Consider the following 24,456-nt stretch of genomic DNA (forward strand, 5'->3'; position numbering starts at 1 on the left):
TTTCTTTTTTTTCAAAGATTTTATTTATTTATTTGACAGACAGAGATCACAAGCAGGCAGAGAAGCAGGCAGAGAGAGAGGAGGAAGCAGGCTCCCTGCTGAGCAGAGAGCCCAATGGGAGGCTCGATCCCAGGACCCTGGGATCACGACCTGAGCCGAAGGCAGAGGCCTTAACCCACTGAGCCACCCAGGCGCCCCAGGATTGGTTTTCTTAAAGCTAGCTGTTATATGCTTTAAGGAGATGATAGAAGAGCAAAGCCTTCGAGAATGGAAAAAGACAGTGGCTTAAGAGGAATTATCACTTCTAGATAGGTAGGTTTCAGAGTGAGAGAGAAGAAATGACCAAACACACGCACTTTGCAATGATGCCCCCAATCAATCCTGACCCTACCACTGGTGGATTAGTGCTTATTTTCTATATGAGCAAATATTCCTTGATTATCTCATCAAAAGGGCATGAATTTAATTTTTTTTTTTACAATAATTGTTATTGCTTTGATTTAGAGTCATTCAAAATCCTCTGCCCTGTCTACTTGGTTCTTGTGAAAATGTTGCCTTGGGGTTAGAGAAGAATCTGTCCTCATGTAAAAGAGCGCTTTTTTTTTTTTTTCCTGGAACGAGATGACAAAATCATCACTGGGGCCTCCAATTCTATCTTAGCCTAGATGGTTAAAAAAAACCCAAAACTTTAGGGGTACCTGGGTGGCTCAGTGGGTTAAAGCCTCTGCCTTTGGCTCAGATCATGATCTCAGGGTCCTGGGATCGAGCCCGCATAGGGCTCTCTGCTCCGCGGGGAGCCTGGTCCCCACCACTCCTCTCTCGACCTGCCTCTCTGCCTACTTTGTGATCTCTGTCAAATAAATAAATAAATAATCTTTAAAAAATAAATCTTTAATGTATATCTGTATTCTGAGATTTTTAGCTCCAGGCAGTAGTGTGCTGGTAAATGTAGGGGAAAATACATGCATAATATACCCACATAAATTTATTATAAATTTTACTGATATGAAGGATGGGTAACACACAATTTATAAATAATAATAAAATAGTCAGTACTCTCACATGTAAATTTCATACTGCCAACTGATTCTCACAAGAGAATGCTTCTGTTGATTTTTGCTGATCAGGGAGCCTGACGTGTGGCTCCATCCCAGGACCTGAGGATCATGACCTGAGCCGAAGGCAGTTGCTAACCAACTGAGCCACCCAGGTGCCTCAAAATATCTGAAAATTTAACAATCAACCTCATAAGCTGGTAGGAGCTGACTCCAGGAATCCGCTGCCCTACACAGGAAATTTCATGGTTTTATAAGACTTGGTTCGTGGATGTTATTAGCTTAAGTTGGCTGTTCATAGAAAGTTACCTCTCTGGTAATGCCATGGGTAAGTTTAACTTTAAAATCTGGCTCATATAACTTTTGTGTCTTCTTGGGCAAGCAATGATTGGGGATTAACTTTCAATGGATTTATGAAACTCATGAACTCTTGGAAGGAAGGGTGGCAAATTGAGTTCGTTAAATAGGAGCTTGAATTCATCAAAGCTCTCAAAGAGGCAAAATAAGGTGAAAAGGGTTTTAATCCTTTTTTTTTTTTTTTAAACATAGGCTCCAGGTCCATCATGGAGCCTAATGTGGGGCTTGAACTCACGACCCTGAGATCAAGACCTGAGCTAGATTAAGAATCTGATGTTTAGGGGCACCTGGGTGGCTCAGTTGGTTGAGCCCCTGCCTTCAGCTCAGGTTATGATCCCAGGGTCCTGGGATCGAGCCCTGCGTTGGGCTCTCTGCTTGGCAGGGAGCCTGCTTCCCCCTCTCTCTGCCTGCTTCTTTGCCTGCTTGTGATCTCTCTCTCTCCCTCTGTCAAATAAATAAATAAAATATTAAAAAAAAAAAAAAGAATCGGATGTTTAACTGAGCTACCCAGGGACCCCTTGGCTTCAAGTTAAATCATTGTTTTCCTTTCAAGTCATATTACCCTTTTATTTCTGGTTATTTTGCTATCCTTCATGCATCTTTGTAAGCCGCTTTTACAAAATGAGGTGAGGTAGGAGAATGTAATTTCAGACAATTCTTCTTAAAACATGTTTTTAATTATAAACAAAAAAACTAATTATGAACAATATTACAACACATAAGCTTCTTGTAAAAGATTCAACTATGAAAAGTTGAAGTTCTATTGGACTTAAAACAACTGTATACTTTCGTCAAAACTCACTGAAATGTATATTCGAAGTGTGAAGTGTGAATGTGTAATGAAATAAAGTACTGTTATATGGAAATTTTATTTCAATAAAGCTGATTTAAATAAATTGAAGTCTTCTTTCTCCCTTCTCTGCCCCATCTTACTCTTCTGTCTTGCCGCTTTCCCTAGAGTAACCACTATTAAAAGTTTGAAGTGAGTTCTTCAGATCTTTTTTTAAAACATACACACTCCAAACAAAATCCATTTACCTCCACTGCATTTGTCAGAAAAAGAGGCTGAACATCACAGTTCAGAAGCCCCGGCTCCACTTCCCTCAAAGGCTGGTAATGCAAATCTCTAGAGGCAATTACACGTGGCCTTGTTACTCAATTTCTGCGATCATCTCACATTTATTTCCATCTTGTCCATGTATAATAAGTACTTCCAATATCTGAAAATAATGTTATACAAAACATCTACCAAACACTGGACTGTATATAGCTATTTAATTCCTGGCTCCTGAAATCTCTCTTGCTGGCATGGGCTTCTTGACGTTCAGGAGTCACCGCTGTCTCTCATCAGGAAGAAGCACCTTAATTGTGATATGCTCAGAAATGACAATTCCTGCAAAACAGGGCTGACGAATCCCATTCATATTTTAGGATTGGGTTTCTTCACCTCAGCACTCTTGATATTTTGGGCTAGATCGTTCTTTGTTACAGGGTCCGTCCTGTGCATTGTAGGATGTTTAGTTGCGTCTCTGGGTTCTACGGACTACATACCAGAAGCATCCACTCTCCCACTCACCATGTTGTAACAAAAATATCTCCAGACATTACCAAATGTCCCCTGGGGGGCAAAGTTGCCTCCGGTTGAAAAAACCACTGTTTTTAGGAGAAACTCATCAAATTCATATTTTAGGAGAAGAGCAGATATTTATGGGAAGGAGAAGGGAAAACAACCATAAAAAGAAAGAAATCAAATTTCCATGTAAGTGTACTATTTACTCTTCTATTCTTCCTTGGAATTAATAAGACCCCTGGAAAGAAAGGGATAAGTGTTTAAGAAAACAGCTGTTGTCCCCATATATCTTTCCCCAGAAACCGAAATACCCTGTAAATGATCAAAACCAAACCCCGGCTAATGAAGAAAACAGCCATCCCCACCTTGTCTGTTCTTGTGTGGGGAGTTACCTTGGGTTGGGAAGAAAGATTGGTTTCCTTCTGGATGTGGTCTTTGTTGTTGTCAGAGAGGGAATGTTGATAAAGTACTCTGAGCTGCTGAGGAAGTGAGGTCATTTTATAGAATACTAAGAATCGTAAGTTTGAGAACTGAGCACAAATTTGGAAATTATCAAGTCCATTTCTCTTTTACAGAGATTCAGAGATGAAAAATTAACTGACTTAGCTAAAAGCATATGAAGCCAGTGAATTGCAAGGTAAGGACTAGATCTTAGCTCTCCTGACTCAGTCCAGACTTTCCCTTAGGTCTTAGTTTGGTGGAGACAATTTAAGTGGGACAAGAAGGAACCATGTCAACTCCTCCCTTACCCCCTTCCCCACCTCCACTTTAAGGGGTCTCTCTTCTCTTCAAGATCTAAGTAAGAATGTCTTGTACCTCTATTCCTTGATTTATATAATGGATATTACATTGGCTAGTGGTTCTCAACCATGGCTACAGACAAAAATCATCTGGAGAGCTTTTTAAAAAATACAGATTTCTGGGTCCCAACCATAGAGATTTTTTATTTACTTGGTCTGGAGTTAGACAAAATATCAGTATTTCCTTTTAAACATTCATTTTAAACAGGTGACTTTAATATGTAGACAGGATCAAGAACCACTATTCTGTGCCCTCTCCATAATTTCTACCTATCTTGGGGGTTAAGGGTGGGAGGTGGAAAGAGAGGAGCTTATATTCTCATATCGTCTCTGGCCCCAGCTTCCAGAGAATTATGTCCATTCAGAGATAGTTATTTTACAGGCACTATTCTTCTTTTCAACCATGTCATCATAGGCAGGGACTTCAGTCATTTTTGATTGCCTCAAAAAACCTATTTACATGGAGTCATAGATTTTTCCCAGATTTGGGAGGCTGGAATATTGCAGTAATATGAACACTTAAAATTGAATACTGAATGCTGGTGTTCTTCAAAGACTTGACAACTCTGTCTTGTGGCTGAAGCCTCTTCTCACTCCCTTTTCTCTTCTCTTGTCCTGTCTCCCCGTTCTTAGTGCTTCTAAGAAAGGACATTTTTGCTTTCTCTTTTGTTGTATTGTCTACTGACCCCAAACCTTCAAAGATACCACCTTTCACCCCAAAGAACCCACTGTGTTTTCCTAAAAAAAGATAATTCCCTTCCTAAGAGCAAGCCAGGGTTTAGCTCTTCTGAGGGGTCTGGTGAACATTCTGGTTGCTTTCCCCACATCTTTTCTCTGCTTTCTTAGTAACTACCCCACTTTTCATTATATCTACACTGCTCTGTGTAGCCCACATAATTGGGGGAAGTTAATTCTACCCAATTCTGGTCCAGCAATTCCTTTCTTGGTTCACAGAGCCTCAGTAATACTTTTATGGTGCCTTGAGGTCAACCAAACCATACCAAAACCAAAATAAACAAATAAAATACAACCACACGTCTGTGTTCCCAAAAAAGGTTTTCCCCCAAACCCTAACACTTTAGTTTATTAAGAATTTAGATCCAAGTGATCTAACAATAGAATTGTGTGTGTTATCTGACAGGTATATCTGTGCTATCTCTGAAATGCTAAAAGAGGCCATGGTGCCCCTGAGAGTTTGCTGCAGTGCCCGGCACGTCTCCGTGCAGTCAGGAAAGGGCAGCTCGGGTGTAAGTCAGCCCTTGCTCACAGTCAGTGGTTCAAAGATGGGCAGATGACCAATTCAGACTCATAAGAATAGATAAGATCTGAAAGAAGCTTCCTTACTTTTCTGAGAGGATGAATGTTCCCCTCCCTGAACACAGGTGTGCTAGCCTGTCATCAGAAGCTGCTGGCAGTCACACTGCTGCCCTGAAAGGGAGGCAGCTTTCTGATGAAGTGAATGTGTTAGGTGGGGAAGCGACCCAAAAGATTCTGGTTCTTGGATGGCAACATCAAGCAGATCAATCAACCCTACTGTAGAGTCTGCATTACTTTAGAACTGCATGGACCAATAAATCTCCCTTGTTTAGGCAGCTTGAATTGAATTTTCTCCCTAAGGCAAACAAAATCCTTTCTCTCCATTTGGCTGTAACAAACTAAATTTGGCTATAATAGAAATGACCTGCCCCTCTTTAAAAAAAAAAAAAAAACCTTTCTCACATGAGAAGAGTTTTGAGGTCATAATGCTGCGTCGTCACTTGACAGTCATCATGAATCCAGGGCCTTCTAGCTTTTTGCTCTTCCAGACCTAGGGTTGAGCATGCTCCTGTCCTCCTGGTGTAAAAGAGCTGTGGTGCCATCACATCCATTACATCCTTTGTTTCAAGCAGCGAGATTCAGAAAAGGGAAAAAGGCACAACTCCTCCCTTTCAGTCCACGGCCTGGATTTCATACCCAGCACTTCTACTTTTCTTTTATCGGCAATACTTAGTCTCATTGTTATGTCATTGTTATGCCTAGCCCAAAGGAAGCTGAGAAATGCAGACTTTCTTCCACTTTCTTTCAAGTGGTAATGTGCTCACATAAAACTCAAGGTTCAAATAATAAAAAGGAAGGGTGGTATAAGAAGTTGGGAAAGGCAACTAGCTAGCATCATCAACGACTCAGAAAGTAATGTATTTTTACATCATCATTATATATATTTTGATTGCTTTGGCGATTGACATACTGTTTGAATCCAATCAAGTCAAGGTATGCAAGTCATCCCAAAAGACAGATTATTTAAAAGCTTCCAGGAAGACAGTTACACCACTGGCCCCTTGAGCAGTGCTTTGCAGCAGTGCTTGGCGTGTGGTAGACACTCAGTACACATTTGTTGAATGCTGAGTGACTGAATCATTTCTAGCACTGCATTTAGCATTTCAATAACTCTTAAAATCCTCCTAAAATCTCCCAATGCAATTTTGTGTAAGACACAATTAGAGCTCAACCTTTACTGAACAGCAAGGAGGAACTGCCCATCAACACCTGTGCCATAGCCTTCTGTGTAATCAACTCTGGTCACTGAATCCCAGAATTTAACTCGCTCTGGTTGCTCTCCTGGGCCCCTTCTCAAATTCTCCCTATAAAGCTCAGGGATGGGACCAGACAAACTTCTTATCCAGACAGACACCTGTGTTTCCCTCCTCCTTTATCCATTCTACTTGAAGAATTCATTCATTCATAAAATTTTATTTATTTATTTGAAAGAGTGTGCACACACAAATGGGTGGAAGAGGGAGAAGGGGTGGAGGAGGGAGAAGGAGAAGCAGACTCTCTGCTTCAACGTGGGGCTTGATCCTAAGACCCAGAGATCATGACCTGAGCTGAGGGCAGATGCTTAAAGGAGGGAGCCAATAAGATGCCCTGCCTTACTTGATGAATTTAGTATCATGTTTATTTTCAAGCCACAGGACTTCAGAGCTCAGAAGAAATGAAGACTTTCCTATTCAAGTCTGATGGCCTATGTGCCCAATGAGAATTAGAGCAATAACTCACTTCAGATACACTGTTTTTAACATGCAAGTGTTACCAATAGAGATAGAACACATGGTATGTATCTTTTACTCTATAAGCATTTCCCCTGAAAAACATACAGCATTTTAGAGAAGAGTGAGTTCTTCGTAAGCAGTTGTATTTCAATAATCTAGTGGAATTCTGCATTTTCATTCACATGAGAACTCTTTCTCTGAAGTGCCAGTTATTTTACTCAGTATGATATTATTCTGAATGATATTTCGTGACATTTTCTGTTCAAGGACATAGCAATTTACTTTTAGAATGAATTTTCTCCCCCTGCCTTCATATCCCAGTGTAGGAACTGCTATCTGGTGAATTCCAGACAGACCCAGTATTGCTCACAGGGGAATCTATGGGTTACCTACATCCAAATCATGACGTGGGTTCCTTCCCAGCCTTGTTGAATCAGAATTTGTCCTGGTGAATCCGAGGAATGTGATGTGCATTTCAAATGTGCACTTTATGTGATTCTTGGGTACACTAATTTGAAAGCCACTAACTTAGACTTCTCAAATTAAATTAACCTGATTTTTACACCTAAAAGGTATTATTACTGCTACCGATATTACAACTACTACTAGTTGTATATTGAGAAATATTGAGCTTTTATCCCTTGTCAGAGTGTGGATGGAAAACCGAATGAGTGATGAGAAAATGTGCATGAAATGCAATAGACTCAACACCTTTCATTTGGCTTCCAATTGTTTTGTCTATGTGATGAGTCACCTCTGGATATATGGTCACAGCTTTGAACTTAATCCCACTTCAGAAAGAGATTAAAAGGGAATGGCTGCTGTAACATCTGCAAAGCTTCCTTTTTTTTTTTTTAATATATATATATTTAATTTAATTTAATTTAATAAAGACAGTGTTTGAGCAACATCGGACCCCAACCACAGCATCCAGTGACCATCAATGAAAAGTAGATTTAGAAATACTCTTACATATTGCTGGACTAATATAACATTTTGAAAGATAAAAATAAAGATAGTGATTATTTTTTTTTAAAAGATTTCTTAATAGGGAAGGAAGGAAAAAATGAAACAAGACGGGATGGGGAGGGAGACAAATCATAAGAGACTCTTAATCTCACAAAACAAATTGAGGGTTGCTGGGGGGTTGGAGGGTATGGATAGGGTGGTTGGGTTATGGACATTGGGGAGGGTATGTGCTATGGTGAGTGCTGTGAAGAGTGTAAGCCTGACGATTCACAGGCCTGTATCCCTGGGACAAATAATACATTATATGTTAATAAAAATAATCAATTAAAAATGACTGATTTATTTATTTGAGAGAGAGAGAACTAATGAGTAAGTGGGGCAAGGAGCAGAGGAAGAGAATATCCAAACAGACTTCTACTGAGCATGGAGCCTGACGTGAGGCTCTATCTCACACACCATGAGATCAGGACCTGAGCCAAATCCAAGAGTCAGATGCTTAACCAACCGAGCCACCCAGGCGCCCCAGTAAGTGATTATTAATAGCAGGGTAATAATACTAGTGGAATGGTTCTGAAGGAAGGTGGTGGCAAACTGAATTTGTTTCCCTTGCATATCATTATTTCTAAGGATGGCCCAAATCCTGGTGTTCTTTGAGGTAGTATGGATGCCTTCCCTAGAGGCTGGAGTGTAATTCAGGGTTAAAATGTCACTTCTAATTTAGTGTCTATGTTTTACCATATGCTTTATTAACCTTCAGCCAAGCAATAGGATACTCATCAACACCTAAGGCATTTAATACATGTGATTTCCACGGAGAAACAGTAACCCAAAACTCAACCATCCTCCCTCTAGCTCAACTGATACATTTCCTAATCCTTTCAACATCAAGGGTACTGGCATTGGCATGGCCCAGAGTGTCACACAGGTCATGCTGTGATGCAAATTTCAGTCCACAACACGCATCCTTTTTGGGGTGGGGGCAGTCTTTTGCCAACTCAATTCAGCCAAAAAACAATAGGACACCACTGGAGATGGAGAGCATGTAATGTTTAAGTGATTTTTTGTTATGCCTTTAGGGTGAGTAGATAAAGATAAAAAATAAACAGAAAAGAGTAAAGGACAGAGACTCCAAATTTGGATGAGCCTCTGCCTGCTGCCAATGGAAACTGAAATGGGAGCCAACCCCGTTAGTGTGTTACAAGCTTAGACATGGGATGTCTACCCAAGCCACTGTCAGTTGAATATGTCTGAGTATAGCTCAGTTTCCAAAATGTGAATCTAGGTCAGTGAAATCCCACAACATACTTTTGCCCAAAGATTTTCTATGGTTTGTTCCTGTGTAGATGGGGAGGACTGAGTTCATGGTGACAAGGAGAGTTGGAACTCTTTTCCAAAAATTGCACCCAAGTCACCCCATCTGGTAGTCATTTCTGAAGTCATTTTGCTCCTCACTGTCCCCCTAGGACCTAGTACAAGGCCTGGGACAGCACGGGAGTTCTATAAATATCTGTCAAAGTGCTGATCTGCTCCTTTTTTCTCCTGTGCCCCTCAAATCCTTCAGTCACAGGGTTCTGTTACTTCTCTAAATGGAACTCAGCTTCTGCACAGCCTTTCTATTTTCACGGCTACTTCTCTAGTCCAGACTCTCCTCTTTATTTCTGGACAGTGTGATGGCACCTAACTAATTTTATTACTTCTAATCTCTACGCTTCTTAAATCATTACAGGCATATGGCCAGACAGAATTTTTCTAAAATACCACCTTCAGCTTTTACACCTCTGCTAAAATATTCTGAGTGCCTCCCCACAGCCCAAAGAGAAGAAAATCCTTATTCCTTGGCCTCTGGGTCAGCCCCAACTTATATCTGGAAGCTTAACTTTACTTTCCCCCCCTGCACCCAGCCCTTGCTCCAGCCATTGTCTATTGGTTATACAACAGATATCCCCCCAGCTATCCTGTTTGTCATCACCACTCCTCCTCTACGACAGGACAGGCTTGCTGTTCATTCTGGTCCACTTGCACTTTGACTCCCACCTCCTGTGACCACTTCCTCCTTAGAACTCCTACCCCTTCTAGGGGAACCCCACACCTACTAGTCATGGATCTTGTGTCACACTGTGACAGTATTTATCTTTTAAAGTCCTGTCCTGTTTCTTCAATTAAGCCAGAGGGCCCTTGAGGGCAGAGACTCTCTTTCACTCATCTCAGTGTCCCCTGTGCTTGGAATAGAATCTTTCATAGAGTTGCTGTTCAATAAAGAGCACTGCTGGATGAGGGTCAGGGAGCTCAAGTTTCAAGCTCATCTATGACTCTTTCCAATTGCCTGCTGTTTTATTTTTTCCTATAGCCTCTTAAAAAGTCTTTCTGCAAAAGGAATAGTAATGAAAGGTTCTGGAAGCGTCATTTTTTTTTTTTTTTTTTTTTTTTAGTGGAGAGAGAGAGAGCGAGCGAGCGCAAGCATGTGGGAGAGGGAGGGGTAGCGGGAGAGGGAGAGAGAATCTTAAGGGGGGTGCAAAGCCCTACTCAGGTCTCAATCTCACCACCCTGAGATCATGACCGGAGCTGAAATCAAGAGTCAGGTGCTTAACTGACTGAGCCAACCAGGTGCCCCTAAGTGTCACCTTTTTTCCTATTAGATTTTTATGTATAAATTAGAAAATGATGTTGTTTATTAGATATCCAATCTGATAGTAATTGAACTGATGCCTCCTCAAAGAAAAATGGAATTAGGTTGGAGTCTTCTGTGGTTTTCTATCCTCAAACACGCATGAAGATATTCAGCTATGCAAATGTCTCCCATTACTCATGGCCATTGAAAGAACAATGTCACTGTGGTCAAGAGTCTACAGTCAACCCACTTTGGAACTATCCCTATGGCTGGTGTTCTAAAATTAAATGGTTGCTACTTTTTGCCAGGTGTGTGCACATCCACATGTTCAAGACACAGTCCTTCACCTTAACTGCCCATCCTGAAGCTTCCGATGGGAAGGAATGAAGCTCTCATTTCCTAGTGAGGCTGATTCAACTCTGTTTGCTCAGGATGAGACTGAGTACAGGAGACAGGGTCATTCAGGGAGAGCTGGTGGCAGAGCCAGAAGGATACCCACGAACTGGGATTCTAAGTTACCAGCTTAGAACTTAATGCCATTTTGGCTCTTTAGATAACATCACTTCTTTACTAGAATCAACATGATTATTTTGAAACGTAAGTTCTTGTTTAACATCAGTAATGGCGTGAAGTTTAACCTTTTTGTCTCTTTGGCACAAATCTTCACACCCAGAGATCAGGTCCTATTAGATTTTTCCGTGTGTGTGTGTGTGTGTGTGTGTGTGTGCGTGTGTGTGTGCATGTGTGTGTGTTAGGGGAGGGGGTATGGAAACATGAGTCAAAGGCAAATATCCTGTCCTCAGAAAATGATAGGAGCAATTTTTGGTCATTTGAAACATCTTAATAAGGAATTTCAGCATGCCAAATGGAGTAGATGATGGCATTTGAGTTATTATCCAGTTAGGTATTATATTTTAAGTCACACAATGTTGAACTCTAGGCAGCAAAAAGGTAAGGAGTTTCTAGCTTTTGATGGCTTTAATCATGACACTTGCTCTACTTTTATTGAAACGCGAATATATACCCTTGTACCTATGATATATAGTTGGCTTCTTCAGGTGTGCATTATTCAGGATTCTAAGTAGATGCTTTTGGAATTTGCAGAAATCCTCGAAGGCCATGGCTCTCAACTGGTCTGTGCTTCAGAATCACCTGTAGAGCTTTTCAGAAATGGGAGATGCGATCCAGACCCAGAACATTAGGATTTTCTGAGGTAGGTCCAGGTCAGTGTGTTTTCAGAAAGCTCCTCAGGTGGTTTTTAAGCCACACCTCTCATTAAAAACCACTAATTTAAGGTCACTTAGGCCTTTTCTCTTGAAAGGAAGAGTCTTGGATTCAAAGGCTGTCCAATAGATGCTTGAATTCCCCCTCTAACATCCCACAAAGCCTGCTGAATATTTATCAATGTCCCATCGTATAATGGATAGAGTGAACAGCACTTTAAATGTAATTTCTTCCTCTTTTTTCTCTGAAATTTTCTTGAAAGCTCAAGAGAATAAAAACACTATTATTATTCCCTTTCTCCTACTTGGCCAATTTTGCCTTCTTCCTGCTTTGGAACTGGTGCCGAAATTCAGCATGGCTGTTTTGATCTCATAGCTTCAGATTATTTATGGCCCTATTATGCCAAGTATTTTATTTTGGCCACCCCAGTCTTGTTGGCATACAGCTCTGGGAATATCGTCAGATAAGACAACTGCTGCCAGGAAAAGCAGCATCAACAGTTGTTACAAACTCAGAGGCTATTTGGTTTTCTGTTAATTTCTTAATTCAGGCATGGTAGTTTTTTCTTTTTTTAATCATTGTTTTGTGGATCTGGTGAATACAACTGGAACAGACAACCAAATAATAAGACTAAATTAAACCCACAATGGGATTGTCAGCATGCATTTCACAGTAAAGACCCAAAGTGGGAAATTCTGTAGCTACACACTTTAATTCCCTGCGACAACAACAACTTGAAATGCAGAGTCTTTATTTTTCCATTTCAATCACCCTGTTGATACTAGTTACCTCTCATTCTGTCTTTTAGTTTTTGCTATTTGTTGTTCCAGTTGTCATCAAAGGAAATTCCAGGCAATAAAAAAACATACAAAATCCAAACACATTAAGGGTTTTTCCATCTTCTTTCTTTATATGACCATCTATAAAATAACATGGACATTTTTGGACATAAAATCAATGCTGAAGCTGAGTCAAAAAAATGAGAGGAAATACTGTCTGAGTGACCTCTATTATATAGTTAGTCACTCAAAAGAGAAAAACATGCTTTGTGCTATGTAATTTAAATTAGCTGCAAAGCAGCCCATGTGCTCATTCAAGGAATCTTACAAATGCAGCTAGTTATTTCAGGAAGTAGATAAGAAACCAAAAGACATTTCCATCAAGATACATTATGAGCGTCAATTTAAAATTACAAGTCTACTGAAATGCCACTTACTAGCTTTCAGCTACATTTACATGACAAAGACACACAAAAAAGGAGCGGTGATCTCATAATTCTTTTCTTACCACATCCTTTCAGTACTTCTATCAAAAGCATTTTAAAATAATAATTCATCGTGATACAAAAGAATGGACTTATTAAGCTAAAAAAAAAAGCCAACAAACAAAACTGCAGATACCAAAAGGGGAAAAGAATTGGTTTCCACAAGGGGTTAGGAAGGCAAGGGTGAGCTCCTTGCTGCCTGGCCAGCAGATGGCAGAACCCCCCAGCTTGGGGAGAAAGTTCCCCCCAGCTGGGGAAAGTTTTAGCTAAATGTCACTCCCCCACCTCCTCCCAACTCTCCCATCTTCTCTGCCTTCCTCCCTTTGTTCACCTTTCTTCCCTTCTTTTTATTCCCCCTCACTGACCGGAGGACTGTATGCTACCAAGGAGATTGAGTTAAAAATCAATACAGTGAGTCCCTCCAGAGGGCAGGAATTACAGTCTATCCTCTTATGACAGAGAGCATGTAATTAATCCAGGTTCCTGGAAAGGAAGTAGATTTTGGAATGGATTTAGGAAAAATTGGATGGGATGTGGTGCAGATTTACTCTTTGCCATGCCTTTGCCTCCCCAGTTTCACTGAGGTATAACTGACCATTAAAACCTGTATATATTTAAGGTATAAGGGCTAGGGGGAGGGAAAATGGGGAGTTGTTGCTCAAGGAGTATGACCTTTGTCTTTTTTTTCCTTAATTAATACAATAAAAAGAGGATAGTCTGCAATAAAGACAGGAATCATGTAGAAGGTAATGCAGAGGCTTAAGAGTTAGATCCCACTATTGGAAAATTATTTATGTAAGTTAATCTCAGCCCACTTCCAATAATACATTATATACGTATTTTTGTACACTTTAAAAATGAAACATACAGGGCGTCTGGGTGGCTCAGTGGGTTAAAGCCTCTGCCTTCAGCTCAGGTCATGATCCCAGGACCCTGGGATGGAGTCCCGCATCATGCTCAGCAGGGAGCCTGCTTCCTCCTCTCTCTCTGCCTGACTCTCTGCCTACTTGTGATCTCTGTCAAATAAATAAATAAAATCTTAAAAAAAAAAATTAAACATACAAAGTAGCCCCCTCAGCTATTCGACTCCCTCACTCCTTAAATTACCACTATTCTGACCACTATTCTGTTGATAGCATAGTTTTGTCTCTTGTTTAAATAAAGGACTAGTAGAATCTGTGTATTTTTTTACTTTTAAATTTTGTTTTAAAAGATTTTACTTATTTATTTGAGAGAGAGAAAGCCAGAGACAGCAAGAGCAGAGGGGGCGGGGCAGAGGGAAAGGGAGAAGCAGACTCCCTGTTGAGCAGGGAACACAATGCCATGTGGGGCTGAGCTGGGGCTTGATCCCAAGACTCTGAGATCACCACCTGAACTGAAGGCAGATGCTTAACTGACTGAGCCACCCAGGCACCCCAGAAATATGTATTTCTTGGTGATTGACTTCTTTTGCTCAAATTATGTTTGTGACTAGCAGTTACAGATGTGCAGCAACTGGAGTTCTCATTATCTCTGAGAAGGCAAACATTCCTTCTGCAAGAGTACTAATAGGTCTATTGCCTGTGCAAGAATTAATTAATCTTACACTAGCTAGAAGGGCAGGATGAAGGTATACCCAGAGGCACATGCAGAATACAAAGTGTTGGCGGGGGGGAACTATAGAATAGACAGGTTGCTCTGAAGATGGATTTTGCTGAGATAATAGTATTTCTAGGATAAGACTTGATGTTAAATGTCTTGGTATTTGCTCAAGTCAACCTCCAGTACCTTGGTTTTATCAGCAGTAAAATGCAGTAATAATATGTCTTCCTTCCCTTCATTAAATATACTCTTTATTAAATGTGTATTAAAAGTGCCCTGTGTGGGACACACAGTTAAGCAGCTGCCTTCGGCTCAGGTCATGATCCCAGCGTCCTGGGATCGAGTCCCACATCGGGCTCCTTGCTCCGCAGGAGCTTCTCCCTCTGACTCTGCCTTCCACTCTGTCTGCCTGTGCTCGCTCTCGCTCGCTCTCTTTCTGACAAATAAATAAATAAAATCTTAAAAAAAAAAAAAAAGTGCCCTGTGTTAAACGTGTTCTGGATTTTTCAGCAGAGAGTCACTAAAGTCTTCCTAGCTTGATGATTTCATTTAAATATACAATGCACACACTATTAAATCTACTACAACTTAGACAGGTATGAGACGATCTCTATAAGATTCTACTTCATTAACCAAGAATCGACTGCAACACATTACAAAGTGTTTCAAATGCAATAAGACTATCTAGAAACCCTTGGGCTCTCTGCTTTGCATGAATATATAAGAAGTAGTTTTCTGGCTCTGAAAGAAGCAAGTATTCAGCAACCAGTAACAGAAGTGGGAAGTACTCAAGTTCTCAGTATACGGCGCAGGAAGATACAGTTCACCTCTGTTTAAGTGCTATGCCCTTCAAAGAGATGCCCAAGTGGCCACGAGCTTCTCTATAGAGACATCAAGATCAGTAAAGGAAAAACAGACATCTGGGACTAAACTCAGACCTTTCATCATCAGTCAGATCCTGGACACCACAGCAGAAATGTGAAGAGGTAGTGCGTAGTTGGAGAGAGGGGAGGAGAGAGAAGAAGCACAGCTGAAACAAATTTATGGCAAAATAACTGGAAAACAAAGAATGAGTATGGAGTGGGGTGGACAATTGGGGAGAGGAAAATTAAGGCCTGGGAAACCTGATTCCAGAGGACTGTATGTAAAATGTTTTATTTAATCAGATCTCGGTATTTTTACCTATAAAATGGAAAAAAATAAAATGGATACATTTCACTATGTGCAAATGGTCTGTCTCTATCCATTTGTCTTTCTGCCTACTTATATTAGTATTATTATCTCCAAATTAGTAGTAGGACTTAACACACTATCAATTTTATTGACTTTTCTAATACAAGAGCCAAAACTGTTCTCAATATTTTTACCTATAAAATGGAAAAAAATAAAACTGATACATTTCACTATGTGCAAATGGTCTGTCTCTATCCATTTGTCTTTCTGCCTACTTATATTAGTATGATTATCTCCAAATTAGTAGTAGGAATTAACACACTATCAATTTTATTGACTTTTCTAATACAAGAGCCAAAACCGTTCTCAAATACATAAACAATTCCGCTCACTAAATGGGAATTTCAGCAAACCACCTAGTTCCGACCTGAGAACATGCCTGCATGGAGATCTTGCTATTCTTCCATTCAATTTATTCCTTGGCTTTCACGACAAGGAGAGACTTTGTGATGCTAGAAACACGGCAGGTGGATATTTGCCAACTCTATGGGCCCATAGTTTAGGAAGCACATTTGCTGATGGAAAATAGGATCTCCGAAAAGTGAATACCATTCCACTAAGTGAGGATTATTTATAGCTTCTGACACAGAAGGTTTCAAGTATAGAGTGGACATCATTATTAACACCAACTCAAATAAATTCTACAAGAACGAGGACTATAAAGTCCACACTAGATGCCCTTAAAAGAAGTGATCTTAGAGGACTTGACTTGATGATGAGATGGGAAAGAGGAGTGGAGAAATGGTAGTGAATCCAAGGCATACAATGGGACTTGGGGTTTGGCTTTCTTTTTCTAAGTTATCAGTGGTCCTCTTTTCTGATTGTAGCATCTTCTCCCTCCTTCTCCCCGGCCCCCAACTTTTTTTTTTTTTTTTTCTGAAAGGAATGGTGGTCTAACATCTCTATAGCAGTATAGACCCTTCTGTTCAGAAGCCCAGACTCCTGCTTCATGGAGATAAACTCATCTTCTTCCTCACTTTTAAGTCGCTACCTCTTCAGACTTCACCTACTCCATCCAACCGTATCTCCAGGAGCCCATAGGAAAACTCTTTATCAGTTGGACTAGTTTGCTCAGATCTCCTGTATGTATCTGGCTCTGTCTTTGTCTATACTGCGTCCCCCACCTGGAACACTGTCTCACTGAATCCTGCCTTGGCAAACCCTTCTAGCCCCATTTTTGTCCATAAGGTTCTCTTTGAATATCCGGCCCCCAGGGAGCTCCATCCTCTCTTGTGAATAGCAGTTAGGGCTACTTCACACAGTGTTTTGCTAGTTAACCATATTGTATTATCTCTTAGTTCATTATGTGTTAGTTTCTCCAGACTATTTAAGTTAGGGTCCTATCTGAATTAGGAATCAAGCTCTTTGAGTTAGGGATCTAGTCTACCCAGAATTACAGACGGAGCTACTTTTTATAATCTGTCTACCCAGAGGATGTTCCATCTGCTAATTAACAAGAGCACAGGATAGGCCAGCTTCAGCCCTCTCCTTCCCTTATACTCAATCTCAGACATGCGCCGACCAACCCAGCTGCCACAGATAGACACCACAGTTAGTCCCTGAGGAGAAAAATAATCTTCCTAGGTCCTTCGAGTGATACCATCTATCAAATATTTTTTACCATCTATCAAATATTTTTTCAAGACATCACCTTTCCTATATGTGGAAAGTGGAGTCAGCCTTCCAGATGAACAACCAAGAGACATTCTCTAAAGGAAACACAGAAAAAAACACTTAATTCAAATTCTGAAGTAGGCGGTTTAGCAATAATTATTAAAAGTCCTAGGAATGCAATCAAAGATACAGTATGAGTAAAGGAAGCTAGGAAGGCCAGGAGAGCAGGCTGAGGAAGCTACAGGAAGTCCAGGGTCGGGGGCGGGGGGGCGGGGAACTCAGCAATTGGAAAGCCAGGATTTTTTCTGAGATAAAATGCACCAAGGCTAGTACTGAGATAGACAAGTAAAGACCTAAAAGGGCAAAAAAATTAACTCTGCACCTTGGGACACACAGATTTCCTCTCTTTGCCTGAAAGAAGCTTCTGTCTTTGGTCCTTTCGTAAGTCGTGAGGAAGAGATGGTAATCCCAGCCCACCATGTAGTGTTAGACTTGTGGCTTGGGGTGAGTCATTTGATCTAGTTCTCATCTGCAAAATGGAAATAATATCACCTCTCTCATTTACTTATTCGTCCATTCATCTGATATTTAGTAAGGGTCCACCATGGGCCAAACATGAAAGGGAACAATGGTGAGCAAAACAGACATGGTCTTTGGCATGATGGAGGGTCTGGGTCATCTTGTGGGGCTATTACAGAGAAAGAAAAGCACGTCGCAGTGGAAGGTTTCAATGGCTTCCACTCTTGACCTAGCTCTGTGATTTGGGCAAATCGTAATTTTTTTGGGGGGGCTTTCCTAGTCTCACCTGTGAAATGAGACAAATTCTTGTCCTAAAATTTTAGTATTCCAGATGTAAACAGTTATATTTTTTATGTATTTCTGAATCATGTTTTTCTAAAAGATTATTATGAAATATTTCAGACACACAAAAGGATAAGAATAATATAATATCCCCTTGTGTACTATCTTACTTAAGGAAAGTGCTACTGGTGGCATGTCTTCCTTTTCCCCAGAGAAAGGAACTGTGATGCTCTTGGCTTTTCTTATTCTAAGTCATGGCCTTTCGAGGATCCCTGGTGTATGAACAGTTCAGCGGTGAAGAGTTCTTACATCCGTTCTTACAGTCGGTGTTCTTGATTCCCAATGAATGAGAGGTCACCACAGTGTTGATCTGAGAAAGTTTGAGTACCAGCCTGTTCTCAGCCCGCCACTGCTGCTTGCTGCCCACCCAGTAGACAGAATGAGAAAAACCATGCGGCAGGCATTGCCGGCTGCATTTTGAAGGAGCAAAGTTTTGTATCTACCTTTAGGGCCTTTTGCGCAGAGTCACTGGATCCAATTGCGATCAGGTTAGGCCCAGCCATGCTGCAGAAACTCTTCAAATGCAAAGCATCAGCCACTGGGACTGTGGAGACGGCATAGTCCTATGTGCATAATAGAAACAAGCAGTTTGGCATTGCAGAATAGTTCTAAAACTGATTTAACCCTGCATGGCTGTTTCTAGGGTGGCTACCAAGGGCCCTGAATATCGGAAGAAAAACTGGGATCTGTAGGTTTTGGTGTTGCCAGTTAAATAAAGACTACTTAGACTACCCCCCTCCCCCGCGCGAAAGAGAGTGAGCACATGCATGGGGGTAGGGAGGGGCAGAGGTGGAAGGGGAGAGAATCTTAAGTGGGCTCCATGCTGTGCATCTAAGTTGAGCTCCATCTCAGCACCCCGAGATCAGTCATGACCTGAGCCAAAATCAAGAGTTGGACACTTAGCTGACTTAGCCACCCAGGCACCCCAATAGAGACTACTTTTGTGAAGAAAGTGCTGAGCCTGCTTCCAGATATGTGATTATGTCAACAGCTAGATTTGCTGGTTGATCCATGGAGTGGGTTACTCTGGAAAGTTATGTCGGAATATCCTGTGCAAACTAGAGCCTCATGTCCTCAAGGGGAGAAGAGCTTCCTACACAGTCCGGTGAGCCAAGCCAATCTATTAATAATCAATGGAGTAAAGGGACCTTGAGAAGATGCGTAATATCTAGACCAGTTTCCAGCACATAGTAGGTACTAAGTACAAGTGATCCTTGATTCCACTGGGAAAAATCCATGTTTCATGTTTGAGTCAGCAGGGTCTCCAGATTTTGGGGGATGTCATTTATTGTGCAGGAAATCTGTGAGGTAGCTACATGATTTTACAGTGGGGAAAAAAACAGATGTCCAAAACCTTGTCTTTTATGGCTATGGTAGCTCAATGCAGCCTATTTATTGAGAAATCTGAATTTGACAGCTCTTAAAACTCCTAGCAAATGTACTAATATTAAAAATTATTTTGCAGAGCTGGTAACATATAGATACCATTATTCATGACATGCTGATTCAATGTGTCTATGAATGCTTATTAATTATTGTATGCCAGGCATCAATGGTCTAACTTTACCTACCTTAAAAGTATCGGCCAAGATTTCAGCACCTCGTTGATTTGTCCTTTTGGAAAGGCCCACAAAAAATTCTCTGCCTATAATAAATGTCATGGAACACAGTGAGTACATGGCACCAGTGATGGCATACTGTTTCTTTATCTGTAAATAATGAACTTAAAGCATCACACAGTTCTTTCCTACCACAGAAGGAAGAGAGCTTATACTCTACTCTCTTTATACAGATCTGATTTCAAACTACCATCCTTAGAAAGAAACTTTTTCAAAGTCACAGAGGGGGAAAGTAGAATAGTGGCTGCCATGGTTTCAGGGGAGAAGGAACTGGGAAGTCAGTGTGGTAGGTATGAAGTTTCAGTGTGTGAAGGTGAAAACGTTCTGGACATGGATAGTGGTGATGGTTGCACACTGAACTATACACTTAAAAATAATTAAATGATAGGTTTTATGTTTTATAATTTTAGTACAATAAAAGAATGAATGTTCCACTTAGGAAATAACAAAGTTAAACATCTTCATGTGTAATAAAAAATTAAGTAATTGCAATGACAAAATTAAGTAACTTGCAATGACAAGTTAGTAATGCTTCCCCTTTTTTCCCTAAAAGAATAATATCACACACTCATGATGAAGTCAGATTCCTTTTCTTATAATGATGATGTAAAGGTTGAAGAAACTCTATGCATAAAGGGAGTTTAGGGATGACTGGTCTTTAGGCCTGACCTCTAAAGAGAGGTCCTTAAAACTCTTATTTGTTGTTTCAAGTCAAAATGTCAGAAATACCTATTTTGCAAAGGAGGATGGAACTTTCTAGTCATTTGGCTTTTCTGAAATTTCATAAATTTTCTTCTCAGAAGGCAAAACATCAAGTAAAAATGGTCCCCTGGTGAGAGGCAAGCAAACAATTATAGTAGATAATATTAAACAATATATAACTGTGAGGATTCTTAACTTTTTCATTTTTTGAAAAAGAATTCTACATGTAATGTGAAAACATATTCAAAGAAAAATCAGTATATTTTGATCCAGAACATTAAAGTATAAAAAGCGAAATCATGTAGAAAGAATTGCTTGATAGACTTTACAAATGTTATAACGTTAATCCTCATGATGTCCTTAAAACAGAAGTAAATGACCCAGGTCAAATGACATTATGATAACTTCCAAAGGCTTATGCTTTTGGCAGACAGAGGACTCTTTGATGGCACATTGACAGGCTTTTGTTTTTGTTTTGTTTGTTAATGGTGTGTCTGTGTTGCTCCTTGAGAAAACTCAACTACCTACAAATCTAAGGGAAAGATATTTTATCTGAGAAAAGTATAATTTTATTTAAAAATCAGCTGGGGGTCCCTGGGTGGCTCAGTGGGATAAAACCAATACCTTCAGCTCAGTTCATGATCCCAGGGTCCTAGGATCGAGCCCCACATTGGGTTTTCTGCTTAGCAGGGAGCCTAATTCCTTCCCTCTCTCTCTCTCTCTCTCTGCCTGCCTCTCTGCCTACTTGAGATCTCTGTCTGTCAAATAAATAAATAAAATCTTTTTAAAATATCAGCTGAAATTTTAAAAATTTCCTTAATTATTCTAGATAAAAATAGATTTATATATAATTTTTTAGGAAAAAATTTAGTGGATTAAGCAAATTTAAACAAATTTATAAGAGGGCATGTGCACTATTTCTATTTTAAAAGACTAAGGTAGCAAAGCACAAAGAAAAGCAAATTGCCTATCTCTTTAAAAAGTCAGTTGGACTTCTGTTTCTGGCAGTATGGTAGACTATATCCCCTAAATGGCCTTTCTTTTTTTTTTAAGATTGCATTTATTTGACAGAGAGAGAGAGAGAGAGAGCACAAGAAGAGAGGAGGGAAAGGAAGAAGCAGGCTCTCCACTAAGCAGGGAGCCCACATGGGGCTCAATCCCAGGACCTTGGGATCATGACCCAAGCCGAAGGCAGATGCTTAACCGACTGAGACACCCAGGCACCCCCCAATTCCTAAATAGTCTTTCTGATGGAAATAATAGAACTTCTGGAACTGAAATATCAAAAAACATTTTTGTTGTTGTTGGGTCTGTTATATCGACTTTCTCTGTTATCAGTTCCCCCTTTCCCATGTCATTTGACCTACTGATGATCCTACTTGCTGGATCTGATTGGTTGTTTCCCTGTGTATCATCTAACATGAAACTGTTCCTTTGTCCTTTGTATGTTCAGTAAGCTGATAGTTTCATGGAGATGTTTAACTAGATTCTTGTTAAAAAATTTTTCTTTGCTAGGACTACTTCAGAGGTGGGGCTGTACTGTTGTATCACATCATGAAGCACATGACTGACAGCCACATTGTCGGTGATACCAGAATAATCTGTGTGTTCAAGGGTATCAGTCTGATCCATCCATTGTAAAACTCCCCATCAAGCTTTCATATAAAGGTTTTAACAGCCTTGGGTGATCATTACACAGATCCATTATTTTATTAGGGATCTACATTTACTGGCTAGAATTCTTAAAAAAAAAAAAAAACAAAAACCAAACACTTTCTCAATCAAGTATTTGGTCACTTGAAATAGAATTAGTAAAGGAAAGATAGCTAAATGCCTGAATCTTTCCTTCACTTATTAACTATCAGAGTAATAAGATGGCATCTCCAAGAACTTACAATAATGACTGATATGTTTTTTAAATAACACCATTACCCATAAATGAGTCGGAGAATAAATCATAATGGAAACTGGAAGACATTTAAAACTAATGATAACAAACATATATCAAAACACAAAGGATTCAATTAAAGCAGTACTTGAAAGGAAAGTTATACAGCTCTAGCTGCTTGCCTTAAGATGAGAAAAGGTTCAACATTAAAGAGACAAACTTCCAAATTCAAATTTAAGAAAAAAGGAACAGAATAAAAACAAAGAAATTTGAGGGAAAGAATTAAGGACAGAAACCGGAAGAGGAAAGGAAATATATGAGACAGAGAGAATTCAACAAAGCCCAAAATTTGTTTTTGTGGCCTGTAATTTTTCTCGCTTGCCCAAGACGAATGAAAATGAAAGATCTCTGGGGCGCCCAAGTGGCTCAGTGGGTTAAGCTGCTGCCTTCTGCTCAGGTCATGATCTCGGGGTCCTGAGATTGAGTCTCGCATCAGGCTCTCAGCTCAGCAGGGAGCCTGCTTCCCCACCCCTTTTCTGCCTGCCTCTCTGCCTACTTGTGATCTCTGTCTGTCAAATGAATAAATTTAAAAAAATCTTAAAAGAAAAATGAAAGATCTCTGACACAAAAGAATAAAAGAGAAGGCATAAGTAAACATTAAGAATGAAAAGAGGACATAGCTATAATGCTGTGAAGTTTAAACAGATATTAAGAAGATATGAAGAAGTTTATACCCAACATTTTGAAAACTTAGATAAAATATGAGAAAACGGAACTCACAAAAGCTGACTCAGAAAACCCTCAATAGACATGGAACCATTAAAGTAATGGAGTCCATTTAAAATCTCCTCACAAGGAAAGTACCTGGCCAACAGTGTCTGTTTATAGGTAAGTTCTCCCAAAGTTCAAGAAATGCACAATTTAAATAGTACTGATTCTAGAGAACAGAAACATAGGAAATATTCCCTAATACATGTTATGAGGTTAAGATAATTCTTTTTTCAAAGCCAGAGAAGGAAAGCAAGCAAGAAAAATTACAGGCCACAAAAACAAAACTCTCAAGAAAAAAAATTAACAGACGAAATCTAGCACTGTAGTAGAAAGAGAGTATATAAAAGCGGAGTTTGACTTCATCCCAGGGATGAAAGACTGATCCAATATCAGCAAGATCAATTAGTGCAATTAACCACATCAACAGATTCAAGGAGAAGATCATATACATTTCACTGGAGCAAAAAGAGTTTATCACCTGAAACTCCATTTCTAGCTGTTTACTTTAAAGAAATTCTTTACACATTCCCAGGACACACACATAAGAACGTCCATAGCATCACTGAAGATAATTGAAAAAAACTGGAAAACACTCAAATATCCATCAGCAATAGAATGAATAAATGTATTGTGGTAATTCTTAACCATGGAATACCACACAGCAGTGAAGACAAAGAGCTATAGCTAGAAGCATCGAGTTAGAGCAAAAGCAGAAAAATCACAGACTAGTTCCTATAGTATGATCTTAATCATATAAAATTATAAGACAAGCAAAACTAAACAACATATAATTTAGATTGAGGCAAAAGTTGAAGGTACTGATTAATACAAAATGCAGGACAGGCTGAGAGGAGAGGGGCTCCTATGGTCGTGGCAATATTCTATTTCTTAAGGCCAGGTGGCAGACAGCAGGTGCTCATTTTATCATTGGTCTTTAAAGTGTGTATAGACATTTACAACTCTTTTTTTAATTTGCTCCATATTTCACAAAAATAAAAAAAAATGAAAATAGAGATAAGCTGATGTCCATTTCAGAGGAATAGGATTGCAATACTTTCTAACAGTAGCTGCTGGCCTGACTCATAAGATTCCCAGTGGAACTGGAGTTGGATAGCTGCTTTCCTTCTGTCCACTTCTTGATCGACTATTAATGAAGCTCTGAGTTACAAAGGGAAGAGGACCCAGAACACATGGAAAGTGCTACAGATTTTCTTCCTTACCCAACTCTTCTGAATCAAAAAATTGAGTGGTGAGGGTTGCACAATAGGGTAAATGTGGTTAGTGCCACTTGAACTGTATACTTAAAAATGG

The 24,456-nt window shown here is 39.9% G+C and overlaps 1 protein-coding gene across 1 annotated transcript in view; it reads right to left on the minus strand.

The window, feature by feature from the left end:
• The window catches only part of DDAH1 (dimethylarginine dimethylaminohydrolase 1), a 133,010-nt gene that overhangs the window by 11,808 nt on the left and 96,746 nt on the right, over positions 1 to 24,456 (minus strand). Inside the window, exons 3-4 of the mRNA XM_059375291.1 lie at positions 19,737 to 19,810; positions 18,609 to 18,728 (exon numbers count right to left, since the gene is read on the minus strand). Of these exons, the coding sequence (XP_059231274.1) occupies positions 18,609 to 18,728; positions 19,737 to 19,810 (194 nt within the window). The remainder of the gene's footprint in view (positions 1 to 18,608; positions 18,729 to 19,736; positions 19,811 to 24,456) is intronic.

The sequence above is a fragment of the Mustela nigripes genome, chromosome 14 (assembly GCF_022355385.1).
Source record: "Mustela nigripes isolate SB6536 chromosome 14, MUSNIG.SB6536, whole genome shotgun sequence".
Taxonomy (NCBI): Eukaryota; Metazoa; Chordata; class Mammalia; order Carnivora; family Mustelidae; genus Mustela; species Mustela nigripes.